This window comes from Protopterus annectens, chromosome 3.part1, assembly GCF_019279795.1.
Source record: "Protopterus annectens isolate FY-2018-M chromosome 3.part1, PAN1.0, whole genome shotgun sequence".
NCBI lineage: Eukaryota > Metazoa > Chordata > Ceratodontiformes > Protopteridae > Protopterus > Protopterus annectens.
In genome coordinates, this window is record NC_056732.1 from 1,226,873,460 (window position 1) to 1,226,893,642 (window position 20,183).

Sequence of the window (20,183 nt, forward strand, 5' to 3'; positions counted from 1 at the left end):
TGTCTGAAATAATACTGTAGTGTCACAGTAAAATGTATAATTCCTACAGTGCACTTATGTGAAAACATCTTTTATAATCTCTACAGTGGAGTTAGTGTGCTGTTATAAATTGCCTTGGTTCATGCTTTTAAGTTGTATCCCAAGACAGACAAACCACTGTTATCTTTCATATGTATTGCATACTTTCTGTACTGTGTAGTGTCTGTTAAGCAGCAAGGATGTGGCTAAAAGCAGTCATTGGACCCAGCCCACATTATCCAGATAACAAATGTCAGTATGTGATACTGCACTTCATAATTTTTGCTAAGTCTTGAGGTGATGTGCGACTAGTACTAGGTGACTTAGGACAGAGTAACAAAAAATGTTGAGAAATATTGTGATGGTAACATTGAATGCATTTTGTGCCTTACATATTATATAGGTTTCCAGTAATTCGTATGATGGGTGGTGCTGAAGAGGAGCACACCTGTGCGAGGCCTGAAGAGAAGTCCTTGGCCAATGGCTTTGATAAATGCTGTCAGCTGGAGCTAAGAGCAAGTAATGAAGAAACCACTGGCAGGTACATGTGAAAAATAAGTTCATGGTAAAGAAATAATATAAGTGAACTGATCTTTTTGGACCCTTTTCAGTCTCTACATGGATCCTGTGAGCAAGGGTAAACTTTTTTTGCAGTATTTTGTGGGGGTGAAATTGGCAGAAATCCTGAGTTCCTGAAGTCTGTGTAGATTATACAGATAGCGGCCAGTGGTCAGTATTTCACACACAACACATTTTGCAGAAACCATAACTACTGAGTTACAGTGCTGACAGCATACCGAGATGTTGCTTATCCTTTGTAGCATCTGTCCTGTGAACATTTAATCAATTGTGTTGGAAACATGAAACGCTAGAAAATGTGTGGGGTTCTGCTGAACTGATATTTACCTAAAAAAAGCAGAAGTTGCTAGCAAAAGACTATATGTCAGCTAGTCCATCTGCAGTTGTGATGTCCTTAAACCTTACTTTAGTTTTTAACTTTCCACTGTTGGTGCATTTTAAGGCACTGCTAACCCAGTGCTTTAAATAGTTTGACACAACTATCAGTCTTGCATAAGTTTTTTGACACTGATTTTTAGCTTTGTCCTTTATCTACTGATTCTCCAATGTAGACACATAGTATTCCTTTTTTATATTCCAGGCATTATTTATAAGCCTCTTCACTGCATCTGTCCTGCAAAGTCCCCTCATTTTGGTAATTCTGTTGCATGGTTTCTGTTTTAACGCCTGTGCATAGCATTTGACTGTGGACACAACACTTAATGTCTGACCTTACTAGTGCTTTGGGCACTTGGAAGAATAACTTCAGTATCTCTCAAGTGTACTTCCTTATCTGCACACCCACTACCTAACTTTCTTCATTTCAAATGCCCATGCATGCTGTACTGTGATTCAGTCTAGTGACTTGTATCTCTCTTAACGTGGTCTCCTAGGATTGCCCCCATCATGTAGTCACTAATGAAGTGCAGCTGTGCACTTTTGGTAATATAACACTTCAGATGCAGTGATGAAACTGACGGTGAATATATTTGTGAGTGGGATTAAAAAGACGTTAATCAGAACTTCCAAGATGGCAGCTTAATTTCAGCTCTCACATTGTGAAAAATCATACTAAGAGATGAGGGCCGGTAACTCTGCTAGATTTAGTAAATTCAATTACTGGCTAGTAAGTACAATGCATGGATGCCAACAAAGAAGAAACTTGGAAAACCTAAAAGAAAATCAACTAGAAAAGGTGAAGAGAAAACACTGACTGGGAAGAATCCTACAGCTATTCAGCAAAAATTCAATTTAACTTTTTCATATGTACTAGAGACAGCATCACAAAGTACAATGAAGTTCTTATTCTGCAAATCCTCCAGCAACATGCAAAAACAATGACAGCTAAGAAGTAGTCTAAGACAACAAGTAGACAATAATATAAATACCCATGTCCTTAAATATATATAACTGGACAAAAGAGCACATTTGTGCAAAACAAGCTTGTTCCCTCCAAATGTGAACCCACCTACAATACTGCATGGAGAGGTAGTATGTGCATTTTATTTAAGTCTAATAGCTTGAGGTATAAAACTATCTTTCAGCCTGGTTGTTCTGGCCAGCATGCTCTTATAACACCTTCCTGATGGTAGCAGCATAAACGGTTTGTGTTGTGGATGGGTAGTGTCCATAATAATGTTTTGAGCGCTTCTAAAAACTCTCTTGGTATAGATGTCCTGCAATGCATGGAGTGTTACCCCAATGATGTTTTGCTCAGGTTTTATTACTTGCTGCAGAGCCTTGCAATCCCGTATTGTACTGTTCCCAAACTGAGTGGGAGAGAGTGCTGTAATTGTACATCTGTAGAAGTTACTGAAGATGGCATTGGGCATGCCAAACCCCTCAGCCTTCTCAGAAAATACAGTCTCTGCTGGCTTTTCCCTACCAGGTCTGTGATACGAGTCCAGGTAAGGTCCTCCAAGGTATGAGGAATTTGAATGTAGTCACTCTTCCACCTCACACTCACCAGTATATAATGGTAAATGCTGCCTTCTATTCCTCAATGTATCAGTGATTATCTCTTTCTTTTGTTTTGCTAGTATTGAGAGATTACTGTTCCAACACCACTTTACAAGGTTCTCCACTTCCCTCCAATATGCTGACTCAGAACCATGGAGATCAGACCAATGACTATTGTCATCTGCAAATGTGACAGTACTGGTGTCATGTTGAGAAGCAACACAATCATAAGTGAAGTGGGTGTACAGCACTGGACTCTGCACACAGCCTTGTTGGAGTTTCCTGTATTTAATATTATTTTAAAGGTATTCCCCTGACTGACTGGTCTGCTTGTTAAATCCAAGATCCAATTGCAAAGAGTTGGTGGCCCATCCAGTATGGGCAGCTTATTAATGAGCTTCATTGGTATCACGTATTGAAGGCCGAACGATAATCAATGAACAACAGTTGAGCATAAAAGTCCTTATTCTCTAAATGAGTTAAGAACTGTATGCAATGTTATACTGACTGCATCCTCTGACCTATTCAGTCTGTATGCAAACTGCAGATGATCTATTCTATCAGGGATAATTGACTGCATATGACTCGGTGATTCTGTCAAAGCATTTCATCACTATGAGAGTCAATACAACTGGCCAATAGTCATTCAGGCAGTTGGCTTTGCCCTTTTTTGGCAGTGGAATAATGGTGGTTGCCTTATAACAAGTGGGAATTGTAGCTTGCACAAGGGAAAGATTGAATATAGCAGCATTGAAGCACAGGTTTAAAGTGAGGAAAATGCTTGAAAGATAAAGGAGTTGACTAGAAGAAATGGGAGTATTTTGGGCTTGAACCAGAGTTTGGGGGTTGGGGAATGGAGATGAACAGGAAGCAAACCTCGGTTCAAGCTCTAGTTTTGGTACATAAGATGGCTTCTGGTAATTTAGAAGGAAAAAAATAAATGTGCTCAGAACTGATTAAAATGAAACATTGAAGGAGTATATCAACTCAAAGAATAAAAGTATGCAAAAAATGGAAGAAGCTTTAAACATCTACTCAGATGAACTGATAAAACTGCAAAAATCAGAGGTAGAAGTGAGAAAAAGGCTGAGTATAGAATTGCTCAAGAACCACCATTTCAAAAAATGATAGTCAGAGGGGAACAGCACATGGGGAAAACCCAAGAAAGCAGCCAAGACTTGTATTAGTAAAAATGCGGTCATATCAGTGGAAATATCAAAAACCACCAAAATTCTCAAAAACTGTTGTAATACCACACGAAAGAAGACTCCGTTGCAACTTTGTAAAAAGTTTAATCCAAAGGTTGTAGTTTCATTCAATAACACGAAAAAACACACTTCTATTCTCTTCTCTAGCGCCTCGGCAAAAAGCCTTTTCAGAGTAAATAGTTCCCTGAACCAAGCAATTAACCATTCTTTTATACACCTACTATCACACACTAATTATTTACAATTATTCAATCAACTTATTCATACATTTTCTTAAAAAAACAGAACAAATAAAATTGCAGTTAAATACTATGTTTCTAACAAACATGCATTACAGCAAACTTTTCCATGAACAATCACTATTCAAACCATTTGGTTTGAGCGTATTAAATTTTAATATAAAATATAATTCCTTCTTCCTAAGTATTTGTTTTATAGATTTTTCATTCAAATACTTTAAATTCCCAATACTATCTAATACTGACACCTTCAAATTCTCCACCTTTCCCCCATGATACTTCAAGAAATGCCCTGCCAAGGGGCTAGTTTCCTTATTTTTTAAAATATCCCTTACATGTTCCTTTATCCTACATGCCAGTGTTCTTTTCGTCTCCCCGATATAAAACTTTTTACAACCACACTCAATTCCATATATTACTGCCATAGAATTACAGTCATAGTTTCCCTTTATTTCAAATGCAGTATTATTAATCTGATGAAATTGTTTTACAATAAACTTACAAATAGTACATTTCCCACATTTCTTTGTTCCATATTCCATAACTTGTGACAACATTGGCTGATATACCATTCTAAACCTGCTATGTATCAAAAAATCTTGTATATTTCTTCCCCTGCGGTATGAAAAAACTATATTTTTGTTTTTTAGACACTCTACTTCCTTTTGTAATAGCTTCCAACTATTTAAAACATAATATTTAACACTATTAGAAGCTATAGAAAATGTGGAAACAAAATATACATTCTCCTTATTATCCTGTGTTGTATTCCACACCCCCCCAGGATAATACCTTCCACATTTTTTAACTTTATCCAAACTCTGATTTATGTTATATTGATTGTAGCCCCTTTGTATAAATTTATTACAAGTTGCCATAAGTTCCTTTTCCTTAACTATAGCATTACTGCACAATCTATTTACCCTATTTAGTTCTGTATAGGGAATAGCTTTCATAATATGCAAGGGATGATGGCTGCTACCATGTAATACAGAGCCACTCCCTTGAAATTTCCTATGTATTTGATACTCTATTTTTTGTTCTTCTCTTCCCATAATAGAAATATCCAAATATTGCACTTCTTGGCCCATCTGTAGCCCATCAATTTTAATATTCATTGAATTATCCTGTATTTCAGTTAGAAAATTGCCAATTTCTGATTGTCCACCTTTACATATAAACACTAAATCATCAATATAACGATAGTACATCTGTACATATTTTTCAAAAAATGCATTGGTGTATATGTATTTATCCTCGAAAAATCCCATAAATACATTTGCATAACTGGGGGCAAAGGCTGCCCCCATAGCAGTGCCCTGCTTCTGTTTATACATGGAACCATTGAATTCAAACATATTGTTAGTTAAACAAATGTCAAACAATTCCATTACATAATTCACCACACTTCCATTGCCCAAAAAATACTTAATAGCCATCTTTCCATCTTCATGTCTTATGTTCGTATAAAGACTCACCACATCTATTACCACAAAATACATGTCTGCCTTCCAATATACATCTTTTATCTTTGTAATAAGGTCAAATACGTCTTTAATATAAGATGGTAATTTGCACACAGTGGGCATTAGATACTGATGTAAAAACTTTGAAATATTTTCTAAATATCCATTTGTTGCTGACACTATTGGTCGTCCTGGTGGAGGAAAGACTTTTTTATGTATTTTTGGAATGCAGTAGAAACATGGCATTCTTGGAGTATTAATATTAAATTTTTCTTTCACATCTTTATAAGAAAAATAATGTAATCTATACCCTTTGTCTATAATATATTCATACTTTTTTTGTGCCTCATTGTACTGTCTCATATCTATGACTTCATATATGTTCTCATTATTCAAGTGTTCATAACACATCTCTAGATACTGCCTCACATTTAATACGACCAATTTCCCTCCTTTGTCAGAAGGTTTAAATATTATCTTATCATTTTACTTAAATTATTCAAACAATCCCATTCCATTTTGGTAAGATTATACATACTTGCCCTTTTATTCTTACTTTTAAATGTCTCACATTCCATTTCCACATTATGTGTTAACGACTTTTGAAAATATCTAATACATTCATTACTTTGAGGTGGCATATAAGTGCTGACTATAGGAATTGAACTCGTGTCCATTTGTCTATACTCATCTATCTCAATTTCCGAATTGCAGGAAAAAAACTCTTCCTCACTATTAGCTAATGTAGTTGTATTATCCACTAATATAGTTGTATTATCCATTTGTTGTATACTTTCTACTGGGAAATCTTTTTTTGACCAATGAAACATTTCCATTAAATGTAATTTGCGAGTAAAATGAAATATGTCTGCTTTTAACATATGTACCCTCGGGATGACTGTGGGTACAAATTTCAAACCTTTGTTCAAAACATTTACTGCACATTCTGATAAATCGCAACCAGATAAATTTACAACATATTCATTATTATCATACTCACAACCATTTTTAGTCCCATTGTCCTTCCCATCTCCTTCTTTTACTGTTGTTGTTACTGCTGTAACTCGCTGTTTCCCCTTCCCTCCCCCATTATACCCCTGTCCATTCCAACTGCGTTTCCGATTGTAACGGTTCTCAGGAAACGTATTCATGCCCTTCTGGTTTCCTGGTTGGGGGAGTGCTGGATAATCTTCATTATCCGTTTCTGCTTCCGTTTGCGACAGTCCGCTCTCCACAGAAGCATATCCTTCTCCTTCCCTTTGCATCTCCTTCTGCTCAAAATGTACGCGCTGCCGACGGATCTTCTGATTGGTTGAAAACAAAAACGCCCTCTTGTTCTCATAATCACGTAGATCTCTATTTAGTTTACTTTTTTTGCGTTCAATCAGTTCTACTTCATATTCATTCAACTGTTCATTAGTTTTCATCAGGAACTGTTGTAAATCTTCCTGCTTGATTTTATTGGAAATATTAATACACAGTACTTTAATTTCTTCTCTCAATTTTTGTTTTTTAAGTATGTCTCTCTCTATCAAAATTTTAACCCATTCTTTACTGCATCTATGTGCCGCTGCTATCCACCTATCACAGAACTGCTTATCTTCCGAATTGGTAACATCAAAGGGTGTGGATGGATTTTTTATGCTACGTAAACCCCTCGGGGTAATGTCCAGTTCTTCATACCGTTGCAGGCTCTGTAAATTAAGAAACACTGAAGTTTCTTTAAATAATAATTTCTCAATTTGTATATAAGAGTCCCGGACCTCCGGAGCCAAAACAGTTTCTTTTTTCTTGCCCACCCGTGAGAATGGGTTCTGTTGCCACAGCATACGGTCTTGCTGCCATTTGTTATACAGTCCGGACACTGTATCTCCATTTAACACTTCTTCTCTACCTTGTACTGCTCCAGTATTAGTAGAATTACTGGCAGTATTTGTCACAGCAAAGAAACTTTCAATAGATTTCTGTGTATTGTCCATTACCGTTTCTCTGAACATTCGTGGTAATGCTGCAAAAGAGTCACTGGCCATAATATCAAAAACCACCAAAATTCTCGAAAACTGTTGTAATACCACACGAAAGAAGACTCCGTTGCAACTTTGTAAAAAGTTTAATCCAAAGGTTGTAGTTTCATTCAATAACACGAAAAAACACACTTCTATTCTCTTCTCTAGCGCCTCGGCAAAAAGCCTTTTCAGAGTAAATAGTTCCCTGAACCAAGCAATTAACCATTCTTTTATACACCTACTATCACACACTAATTATTTACAATTATTCAATCAACTTATTCATACATTTTCTTAAAAAAACAGAACAAATAAAATTGCAACAAGTGGGAATTGTAGCTTGTACAAGGGAAAGATTGAATATAGCAGCATTGAAGCACAGGTTTAAAGTGAGGAAAATGCTTGAAAGATAAAGGAGTTGACTAGAAGAAATGGGAGTATTTTGGGCTTGAACCAGAGTTTGGGGGTTGGGGAATGGAGATGAACAGGAAGCAAACCTCGGTTCAAGCTCTAGTTTTGGTACTTAAGATGGCTTCTGGTAATTTAGAAGGAAAAAAATAAATGTGCTCAGAACTGATTAAAATGAAACATTGAAGGAGTATATCAACTCAAAGAATAAAAGTATGCAAAAAATGGAAGAAGCTTTAAACATCTACTCAGATGAACTGATAAAACTGCAAAAATCAGAGGTAGAAGTGAGAAAAAGGCTGAGTATAGAATTGCTCAAGAACCACCATTTCAAAAAATGATAGTCAGAGGGGAACAGCACATGGGGAAACCCAAGAAAGCAGCCAAGACTTGTATTAGTAAAAATGCAGTCATATCAGTGGAAAGAGTTGATCAGCCAAAACTGTGGCAGAAGGGCAGTGTTAAAAATTGGAGACTGTGTGTTTGTGGACCAGGCAGAAGAAAAACAAATTTATCCCAGCAGTCAGGGAATGTTGAGAAGCAGGTGTAAGATTCAAACTGTTGTATCAAACTGTCTTCAGAATATTTTTTTTTCTGAAGGATCAAAGTCATTTTTTGATGCACAACAAGCTAAGGAAGAAATACAAAAGTTTGTTCAACAAGGTGAGCCATCAAACAAAAGGGTGCTCTGCATCTTATTGTCTGATAATGCTCATAGAGAGACTTCGCTAGTGAAACCTCATCCAGTGTTCAAAAGGAAAATGCTCAAGAGACAGAAAAAGGAGTTGACTGGAAGAATTGGGAGTATCTTGGACATGAACCAGAGTTGTGCGGGAATGGAGATAAACAAGAAGATGGGCAACACTGAAACAAATGTGAAATTATAAAGCATCAATCACATTTGTGAAATGTGACTTTTTAAGAAAAAGTGGAAAGACTGGGCTTTTGTTGACTGTTAAACTTGGGGGACTGAAAAGTATATATCCCACTCTGTCATTAGTTTGGAAGGACAAGGAAAAAAAGTAAGTTTAAGTAAAACACTTTGTTCATAACAATATTAGTATAAATATTTCATTATATGAACTGCATGTTATATAATAAAGCATTTTGAGTTATTGTATGTGATGTCTCTAAACAGTTGCATGTTTTCTTTAGTTTTAGGGAATGGTATTAAAATATAAAATGAGAAGAAAATCTGGACAAAATCGAGTTTAACTTAATATTCTGTAAACTTCTTTAGGTGGGGTGTAAAACTTCACAGACTATAATAGAAGTGGAGTTAATATATTTGCATAGGTACAGTGGATATAAAGTGTACACACCCCTGTTAAAATGCCAGGTTTTTGTGATATAAAAATTAGACCACAATGAATCATTTCAAAACTTTTCCCACCTTTAATGTGACTTGTAACCTGTACAATTCAATTGAAAAACAAATATGTTAGGGGAAAAATATAAAAAATGTACAATAAGCTGGTTGCATAAGTGTGCACACCCTTAAACTAATACTTTATTGAATCATCTTTTGCTTTAATTACAGCATTCAGTCTTCTTGGGAACACAACTGCCATCAGAGAGACTGATTAACCCCAGATTAATTTCAGCTGTCCTAGTAAGATTTTCCTGACATTTACTCAGTTGCCTGCTACAGCAAAAGCCTTGGTTCGCAGAGAGCTTACAAAACATCAAAGGGATCTCATTGTTGAAAGGTATCAGTCAGGAGAAGGGTACAAAAAAATTTCCACAGCACTGGATTAAGACAGTCATCAAAAAGTGGTGAAGGTATGGTACACCAGTGACGTTGCAAAGAACTGGATGTCCCTCCAAAATTGATGAAAAGACTAGATGAAAACTGGTCAGGGAAGCTGCCCAAGAGACCTACAGCAACACTGAAGGAGCTGCAGGAATTTCTGGCAAGTACTGGTTGTATACTACATGTGACAGCAATCTCCCTTATTCTACATATGTCTGGCCTATGGGGTAGGGTTGCAAGATGGAAGCCTTTTCTTACACACACAAACATCCAAGCCCAGCTAAAATTTGCAAAACAATACGTCAAGTCTCCCAAAAGCGTGTGGAAAAATGTGTTTTGGTCTGATGAGACCAAGGTTGAACTTTCTGGCCACAATTCCAAAAGGTACATTTGGTGCAAAAACAATACTTTGCATCACCAAAACAACACCATCCCTATGGTGAAGCATGGTGGTGGCAGTATCATGCTTTGGGGTTGCTTCTCTTCAGCTGGAACTGGGGCTTTAGTCAAGGTGGAGGGAATTATGAACAGTTCCAAATATCAGTCACTTTTGGCCAAAACCTTCAAGTGTCTGCTAGAAAGCTGAAGATGAAGAGGAATTTCACCTTTCAACACAACAATGACCCCAAGCATACATCCAAATCAACAAAAGAATGGCTTCACCAGAAGCAAATTCAAGTTTTGGAATGGCCTAGCTAGAGCCCAGACCTAAATCCAATAGAAAATCTGTGGGGTGACCTGAAGAGGGCTGTGCACAAGAGATGCCCTAGCAGTCTGACAGATTTGGGGTGCTGTTGCAAGGAAGAGTGGGCAAATATTGCCAAGTCAAGATATGCCATGCTGATAAGACTCCTACCCAAGAAGACTGAATGCTGTAATTAAATCAAAAGATGCTTCAACAAAGTATTAGTTTAAGGGTGTGCCTACTTATGCAACCAGCTTAATGTACATTTTTTTATTTTTTATATTTTCCCCTAACTGATTTGCTTGTTTTTCAATTGAATTGTTCAGGTTATTGATCACAGAGGTGGGAAAAGTTTTGAAATGATTTATTGTGATCTAATTTATTTATATCATAACACTCTGGCATTTGAACAGGGGTATACACACTTTTTATATCCACTGTATGTCTGGATTAAGACCCTTGGCTTTATGTAGAAACAAGTTGTTTGTGTAAGCAAATAAATAAGAGAACACTGAATGTAATGAAAAGTTTTCCTTTAGCAAATAAATCTTTAGTGAGAATTTAATTCTCCAGCCAAGGGAAACTGTACATTTTGTTCTTAGGACTCCATGGAGACAAGCTGACTGGTATGCAATAAAAGCTAGAGTAGTAGTATTTTTTTAAGGCAAAAAGTTGGTAACGCATAACAATTATTATTTTTTTACATCTGAAGGGGTCCGTCACAAGAAACTACCACAATTAGTGCAAATAGGAGCACAGGCCGTAACATGAATTGATTTAAGTATCTTTGCTGTTTTTTTACTTGAAATACTTTCTCTAGCTTACCTTTAAACAAGCTTAAACTGTTTTTTTAGCTGTTTGTTGCATTATATAATATCTGCACTTAAAGTTACATTTAGTCGAAAATTGGTCGAAAGTTTGTTTGTTTAATTTAACTGTTGAGGCTGCCCACTAAAGTGTGCTAGCCTGTGTAACTGATTTATTACTGTTTCTGAATTTTCTGTGTGTTTTCCATCTAAAAACAAAAAAATAATCCTTGTTTTCCCACCTCTCCTCGACTAGTTTAGACCAGTTTACAGGCTTTGCTGTATTCTGGGCTGTGGTGTAGTTCCTGTGTTGTCCATTACCTTACTTGGATAGAAGGAAGTTTCTTTACTTACCAGTGGGAATGGGGAGCCTTGAGCAGCCTACCTGTCCCTGAAGGAGTGACCTCAGCACAAGAGCTGTAGTAATTGGTTGTTTTGGACCATTTCTAGCTCTTTTGAAGTTCCCCGTTTAAAATCCGCGTTTGCGTGGCTTTGCACGATTGTGCACATAGCGCAGCGCCGGTTAAACTTTTTCTGGCTCCGCCAAGTCTGCTCTTCAAATTTTCCCTTAAGGAAGCTCTACTCTTAGTATAATCAGACTACTCGCTATATTATAAGCCTAGCACTTGTTCTCAAAACCTCTCTTCTAAGTAAGCACTCTCATACTAAGTAAGCACTACATCCACCTACCACCCCTGTGAATATCCACTTCCCTTAAAGGCGCAGCACTCCCTTATACTATTCTAGCATGTCGAGTGGTAGATTACTGGCATCCTCTCCAGTTCAGCTGGTTAATCTGGTAATCTTGAGACAATGCTACAATTGTCTCATGTACACAGACAACCCTCTCCTCCTCCCAACAAACACAAATACATGTGAGAGATGCAACTATATAGCCAAACTGGAGGCTGAACTCTCTCAACTCAGGGCTGGCATGACCAGACAGGAGGAGATGGTAACCACACACACAACAAACCCAGTCCCACATAGACCTACCACAACTGCAAACCAAACACATAAAAACACAGACATACTCGGAGGCTCTAATAAAAAACTTACCAAAACAACAGAGGCTCACAAAGCAGACATCCAAAAATCCACCACCTCAAAACAAAACACATGCAACACATACTTCAATAAATCAGTGTGTCAAACAATCACAGCCCTTAAGGCCAAACACCATGCCTGATGCACTAGTAATAGGTGACTCTATAGTCAGACACACTGATGTCCCTCTTACCAGGCTGAACAAGGAGAGGGCGACTGTGAACTGCCTATCGGGAGCTAGGATCCGCCACATAACACACGCACTCAGGTCACTCCAAAGCAAGTACAAATATGACTCGTCATTGTCCATGCTGGCGTGAATGACCCGAGATGTACCTCCCTGGACTACATGAAAAGAGACATAGAGGAGCTCTCTGATTATGTAGCCCAGGCTGGTATGACCCTGACCCTGAGCAGCATCTTTCCCTCACCAAGAATGATGCCACAATACAAAGTCAAGATGATCAGCTTTAATAATTGGCTCAAGTACTGGTGTCATTCTAAGGGGATCCAATGTCTGTCTGCTTGGGATGACATGTTGGGCAAGCCACGCTGCTTCGTAAGGGATGGCTTGCACCTGTCACCACTGGGCTTCTGGATATTGGCTAAGGCTCTTGCCACCCCCATAGTGCCTTTTTTAGGCAAAGCTCAAAAGACAAACCCACCTCCTTAGAAAACAAAAATGGAAAAAAACTAAGGGTAATGCTGCTCAACGCCAGAAGTCTAAATCTCAAGATGCAGGCACTCGAGGCACTCCTCAGTATGGAGAACATAGACGTCTGTGCAGTAACTGAAACCTGGTTCAAGGCTCCTGAGAGCACCCCAGCACTACCAGGCTATACCTTGTATCATGCTTTTCGGCCCCAAAACCCGGGCCGAACCACAAAGGGAGGGGGAGTGTCCATATTCATCAAGGACACCCACACCTCCAGGTTAGTAGCAACACATGAAGCATCGGAGACCATACAGGTGCAACTAACCATAGGCAAAACTGCTATACAACTGGTAGCATGTTACAGACCACCCTCCCAATCTCAGGAACCCCACTCAGCCTTCCTGAAGACATTGGAGGATATGAATGTATCACAAAATACCATCATACTGGGAGACTTCAACTACCCTAACATAGATTGGGTACATTATTCTAGCCCTAACTCCCTAGCCCAAAGGTTCCTGGAATTCATAAATTCAAATGCACTGGAACAATTAGTCACCTCTCCCACTAGGGGAGATAATATACTAGACCTGATCATCACAAACATGGGGACAAAATGCTCCACACCGTAAGTATATACCCCTCACTAGTGAGATCTGACCACAAACTAATCACCCTGGATATACATATCCCACCTCCACCCCCAGTACAAAAGACCACAGTGAAATACTTCTCAAAAGCTGACTTCACTCTTCTTAAGACTGAGATGGTATACTTTAAGCTCACTGGGCCAGTGGAAACCACACCCCACAATGCTGAATCCTTCACAGATGCTTTCTATGGACATCTCCAAGAATGCATGGATCATGCAATCCCTAATAAATCCAAGACCCTCTCCACCAAAGGCAAGCGTCCTGTCTGGTGGACCTCAACCATTAACAAATTGTACAACAAAAGAAGGAAGCTACTGCACGACAGAGCAAAATCCCATAAAGGGAAGACATCTCTGATCAACACTAGCAGAAACTTACGTTCTAAGGACACTAAAGATAACCACAAAGCCTTCTTCAGCTATGTTAGAAACCTGGGTGGAAACCCTCAGATATGCTCAGAGTTAGTAAACAATGACAAAAAATACACTGAACCCACAGACATTGCCAACAATCTGGCAGACAGGTTCAGTGCAAATTTCTCCCCTCCCTCACCCCCAAAAGAAGAAATACTTATCCCAGCTGAATGTAATCTCCCTGTCATCTCAGATGTCCAGGTGAGAGCTGCCCTCAGCAAAGCTAAAAACACAGCATCAATGGGACCTGACGGTATCCCGGGTTGCGTGCTACGTGAACTCCAAGAGGAGCTAAACCCGCACATAAAAATGCTATTTAACCTTAGCCTTACTACAGGATATGTACCTGAACACTGGCGTACAGCAACAGTGGTCCCACTCCACAAAGGGGGTACCTCTACAGACCCTGGGAACTACCGCCCCATAAGCTTAACCAGCCTAGTCTGCAAAGCTATGGAAAGAATCATTATGGAACTCATAAACAGAGACATTGGGGACCTACAGACACTTGATCCCATCCAGTTTGGCTTTGTAAAGAGCAAATCCTGCCTTTTGTACCTGGTTGACTTTTTCGAAACAGTCACTAGAGCCATTGATGAGGGCAAAGCAGTCCATACAGCCTACCTGGACTTGGCTAAGGCCTTGACACAATACCCCACTCAGGCATCATAGATAAGCTCAACAGCTTAAATGTAAACCCTTATGTCACTAGATGGGTTGCAAACTGGCTAAAGGACAGAACCCATAGTCAAAATCGCTGGAGCCATGTCAGACTCAAAGCCAGTCACAAGTGGTGTCCCACAGGGATCTGTCCTGGGACCCCTCTTGTTTGGCATTTATTTCTCAGATGTTAAAGCAAACATGGGGGGGTTGTGGCTGACAAAGTTCGCAGATGACTGCAAACTAGGCGCCATAGTTGATACACCAGCTGACACATACATTCTACAAAAAGGCCTCACAGAAACGGACAGCTGGTGCTGGAGTCATGGCCTTAAACTAAATGCCAAAAAATGTATAGTCATTCCCTTTGGGAAAAACAAAGTACCCACAAATTATCACATAGACAGTAACCCAAAAGTAATCGGAGACCTAGGGACCCAAGTCAACAGCGACCTCTCATTTGACACCCACGTTGCCAAAGTGGTTAGAAAGACATTCTACCTTGCACACCTTATCATGAAGGGATTCACATCCAGATCCAATGATCTCATTGTACCCCTATACTCCTCCCTCATCAGACCCATGATTGAGTACAATGCCCCATTTGGTATGTACCTCACCCGGCACTTGCAGCAGCTGGAGAGACCACAAAGGTACCTCACCAAGAGGATCAAGGGTCTCCAACATGTGTCTTATTCTGCCAGACTAAAGAAACTCATGCTCTATTCAGTAGCATGCCGCCTGCTCAGAGGTGATCTGTGCCTGACATACAAGGCCATGTCCAGTCAGGAACTGATGGACATGCTCCACCTCAAAAAATCCAAATCTATCAGAACCACGAGAGCTAAAGACTTAAACCTTGGCACAAGTATGAATAGGACATGCTGGAGGGATAGATTCATAACCCAGAGGCTTCCCATGCTCTGGAACAGAATCCCAGTTCATGTTAGGCAGAGCCCCTCACTGACTCTCTTCAAGAGATATCTTGATGAGTGGATGGGAGATCATAAGTTTACCCCAGGGGTCACCTCTGTGTCACTACTAGACAGGGGCACAGTAAACTAATTCTATTATATAAGGGGACCTTCACTGTGTCACTACTAGACAGAGGCACAGTATTCTAAATCTATTCTGTACATTTTTGTACCATTTCATGGGGTGGCGAAAGCCACATCACTATGGCTAGGCTTACAAATGCCCCAGGGCAGATAGCCTAGTACTAAACTATGAAACTATGAATAATCTTAGCATGGATAACCTTAATTTTAGGTTATGTCAGTATGCAGCTGTAGATTTTGGATAATTGTTCCTATGGGGGGTTATACTTCATTATCTGAAGATGTACATATTTTTGTGCGCTTTCAGTTAATAGGGTATTTCAGGATATTTTTTTTCTGAAGGGGTCGGTTACAAGAACAGACCACAATTAGTACAAATAGCACAGGCTATACCATGAATAATCTTAATTTTAGGTTAGGTTATGTTTGTGTACAGCTGTAGATTTTGGATAATTGTTCCTATGGGGGGTTTACTTCATTATCTGAAGATGTACATAGTTTTGTGTGTTTTCACTTAATAGGGTATTCCAGGATTTTTTTTCAGGGTTTTCATTAAAGCAAAGTTTTGCAAAATGTGATGTAGGTTGAAATGGAGATGACAAGAAATCTGTATTTAAAGATCAACCTGTCAGACATTTAGTGGGTGCATGTAACACACAAGCTGGAGATAGACATTAAAAAAGCTGTTGTGTATAATAGAATGGAATAACTTATCGCAATGGTTTCACTATCTATATTCTTCTTTTCTTTCGGCTGTTCCCACTAGGGGTCGCCACAGCAGATCATCTGTTTCCATTTCTTCCTGTCCTCTGCATATTGCTCTGTCACTCCAACCACCTTGATGTCCTCTCTCACCACGTCCATAAACCTTATCTTAGGCCTTCCTCTTCTCTTACCTGGCAGCTCCATCCTTAGTATCCTTTTCCAATATACCCATCATCCCTCCTCCGGACATGTCCAAACCAGCGCAATCTTGCCTCTCTGACTTTGTCTCCAAACTGTCCAACCTAAGCTGACCCTCTAATATACTGATTCCTAATCCTGTCCATCCTTGTCACATCTAGTGTAAATCTTAACATCTTTAACTCTGCCACTTCCAGCTTTGACTCCTGCCATTTTGTCAGTGCCACTGTCTCCAGCCCATACAACATAGCTGGTCTCACTACCCTCTTGTAGACCTTCCCTTTCACTCTTACTGGTAAGTCTGTCACAAATCACTCCTGACACTCTTCTCCACCCATTCCACCCTGCCTGTACTCTCCACCTCTTTTCCACACTCACCATTACTCTGAACTGTTGATCCCAAGTACTTCAACTCATCCACCTTCGCCAACTCTACTCCCTACATCCTCACCATTCCTCTATCCTCCCTCTTATTCACACACACATATCCTGTCTTAGTCCTGCTGACCTTCATTCCTCTCCTCTCTAGAGCATATCTCCACCTCTCCAAGGTATCCTAAACCTGGTCCCTACTCACTACAGATCACAATGTCATCTGCAAACATCATAGTCCATGGTTCACTATCTATATTATGGATCATTAATGGCCTCATGAGTATAGACAAAATGATGTATTGAATTATATTAAGAAATACAAAATGCAAATAGCAATGCTACAGGAGACAGAATTGGAAAGAAAATGAGTGTGTGAATTGATAAAGCAAGGATTTCAGGTGGAATATTCAACAGAGTATCAGGGACAATGGAAAAGTATAATGTACTATAGTCCTGTCTCACCTTCATTCTTACACTTGGGACCGGAGCCAAGGTTCGGCCATTCTCTAGCTCAAAAACTTCTGGTTGGCGCGTGGCTAGGAGGTATCCCATCATGCACCACTAACACAAACCAGATCTCATTTGCCACTCGTTGAGCTGAGACATGATTCTTCTTGGCTGTGGCTAAGTGAAAGTTTTCAATACCTTTTTGCTAGTTATTGACTAAAAATTATATTCTACAGTTTATTGTGTTATAGCATTCCATGTCTGTTTTAGACAATTTGCTACATTGTTACTGTGTGTACTGTTTGTGCTTTGATTAGCCTTTCTTTCATTGGCCTTCTTGTATCCCTGCATCACTTGTCCTGATTGTCCTTGTTGTTTATTCTTATTTCTATTTCCCTTTCACCTTTGGCTAGGCCCGTTTAAGTTAGAGGACCTAGTCCTCAGGTTCTCTTTCCTCTCCTCTTAGGGCTAGGCCCGTTTAAATTAAAGGACCTAGTCCTCTGTCTGCCTGTTTGTCTTGCTGTTCTGTGACTATCTTGTTGTTTATTTCACTGTCTAAGAATCACAAGCCTTCAGGCTTTAAAAAATGTACAAAATGTGCCAGAAAATGTCCTTAAGGGATGGGCAAATCTGTGTACTGTTTGGGAGCTATTCACCTCCGAGAGTCTTGCGTGTTTTGTCATGCCTTTAGTCCCCATGTTCTTCAGGAGAGAAAGAAAAAACTTATCTTGAAAGGACTATTGAAGCATTCTTTTGAGGAGGAATTGGCTTCTTCATTCTTCAGTTCTAAATCTCCTTCCTCCAAGAAAGACCAAGCCAAATCTACAAAAAGACGGTCTACCACTCATTCTGTGTCGTCTGAGCCACCAGACAAAATTGCCAAAATGACTACATCCTCGCTGGTTCCACTGGTCTCTGTGTCGATGGAGGTTTCCATTGTGGATCCATCAGTTTTCGGCTCCAGGAGTTTTGGAGCCGATAACTGAGCCTGTCTCTCAGAGCCGGTCAGCTGAACTCCGACCGGACTCCCCAACTCTTAGGTTGCCTATTTTCCAGCGATCTAGGTCCCCTACTCTATCTTCCTGGTCCTCTAAGAGCCTTTCTAATGAGGACATAAAGAGAGTGGGGCGCAGACTGCTTCAGACTTTGGCGCTGGCAAATTTACTTTCAGCTCTTTCCCAGTCGGTTCCAGAGCCTAATGTGTCCTTACATCCTGTTGATCCTCCAAGCCACTCTGGGCCTTCGGAGCCAGAGATGTCAGTTCCTCAGGTTGTGGAAAGGTCAGTTCCAGCTACCTCAGTTGGTCTCTCAGTTCCGGTATACACTCTGACCCTTTCGGTGCCATCCGTGGGGTCGACTGGCCTCAGTTCTCCGGTCGGGCCCAAGGAGGACGCTTGGAATCTAACTTCCATTCCGAGCCTACCTCTCTTTGCTTCAGCTCGGGTGAGCTTGGACCCCACATCTGCCTTGCAGCCCATCTCCTCGGTGCCAAGGACTGCCTTTGCATCTTCGGAGCAGGGGGGCATCCTCAGAGCTGGGAGGATCGGCCTTCGAGGTGATGAGGAGCATGCTGTCCAGGTCTTTAGTTTCAACCAGAGGTACTGACACTCTTCCCCCTAAAGTGCTGACTTCAGTCTCCGCTCCCTCTCTCTCCCAACACAGCAGAGACTCGCAGCCTCAGGAAACCTCCATGAGTAGTCACCAGTCTTCTGAGGTCTCCCCAGAATACCCTTCTGAGGATCCACCTAGGAAGAAAACTTGTAAGAGGAAACATGTTGACTCCCCTGAGTCCATTACATCAAGCACTGACCTCGGAGTCAGAAAGGTCCCCCAAGTCAACCTCTGATGATCTCATTCGCAGATATCCCTGAGATCGTGAAACAGAGAAGGCAGCTGGCCCACCACATCCCCTTCTGATGAGGAGTCAGTGTACCCGAAGGCTTTAGAGTCTCAGCCCTCTGCCTCTTGGGTGTCTCCACCTTTTGACGAGCTACTGCATCTAGTGAGACGAAAGGTGTGGTAATCTTCTGATTCTGTAGAACCGGTTCCTAGAAGACCAAATAAATTTTTGCCAGCACCCCAGGACAAAGACTTTCTTACTAAGGGCGTTCCAATAGATGCCATGGTGGTGGCAGCAGTCACCAGAAAGGAACTTGCTGAAACTTCCTCTACTGTCCATCCACCGAACAAGAAGTCTTGAACGATGGATAGGTACGGGAAGCATGTCTTTTCAGTGGCTTTTACACTTGGATCACTGAACTACCTGTCTCACTTCACAAGGCTCCAGAGAGATCCCCTAAAAGAACTGGGAGAGACTCTGCAAGGTAAACATATCTGAAGTGGTATCTGAGAAGGTTAACGCACAGATGTCTGCCTTAAATTCCATTGTAAACTCTTCCATGAGGCTGATATCTTATGCAGCTGATGGAGCGAGTAGGGCAGCGGGTTCAGAAGTTTTGCATAGAAGACACTCCTTGATGCGCTTGTGTAACTTTGCAGAGGCCCACGTCTACATTTACCCATGCTCACTTTGACGGATCCTCATTGTTTAGAACCAAGGTAAACAACACACTCACCAGGTGCAAGCAAGAAGGAAAAACCCTGTCTGTGGTGGGAGTCCATTTTTCCATCCTTCTGGACCCTATCCCAAAGGGTAGAATGGCAGTAAAATGTGGTTCAAAAAGTTGCACAGGTTTTTTCAGGACACACAAGGTGATTCCTTCTCCAGAGGCAGAGGAGAAGGAAATAATGGTAGACGCCGCCCTAGAGGCAGGGGAGGCCTGCAGAACCAGTGAGACTGCGATTCCTTTCGTGGTCGTCCCTACCAGCGCTCCTGAAAGGAGGCCCGACTGCACATCTCTGGAGC

The 20,183-nt window shown here is 40.4% G+C and overlaps 1 protein-coding gene across 1 annotated transcript in view; it reads left to right on the forward strand.

Moving 5' to 3' along the window:
- Positions 1–20,183, forward strand: part of LOC122797761 (DNA topoisomerase 1-like) — an 880,254-nt gene that overhangs the window by 145,927 nt on the left and 714,144 nt on the right. The window contains exon 3 of the mRNA XM_044066283.1: positions 422–559. Coding sequence (XP_043922218.1) covers positions 422–559 — 138 coding nt within the window. The remainder of the gene's footprint in view (positions 1–421; positions 560–20,183) is intronic.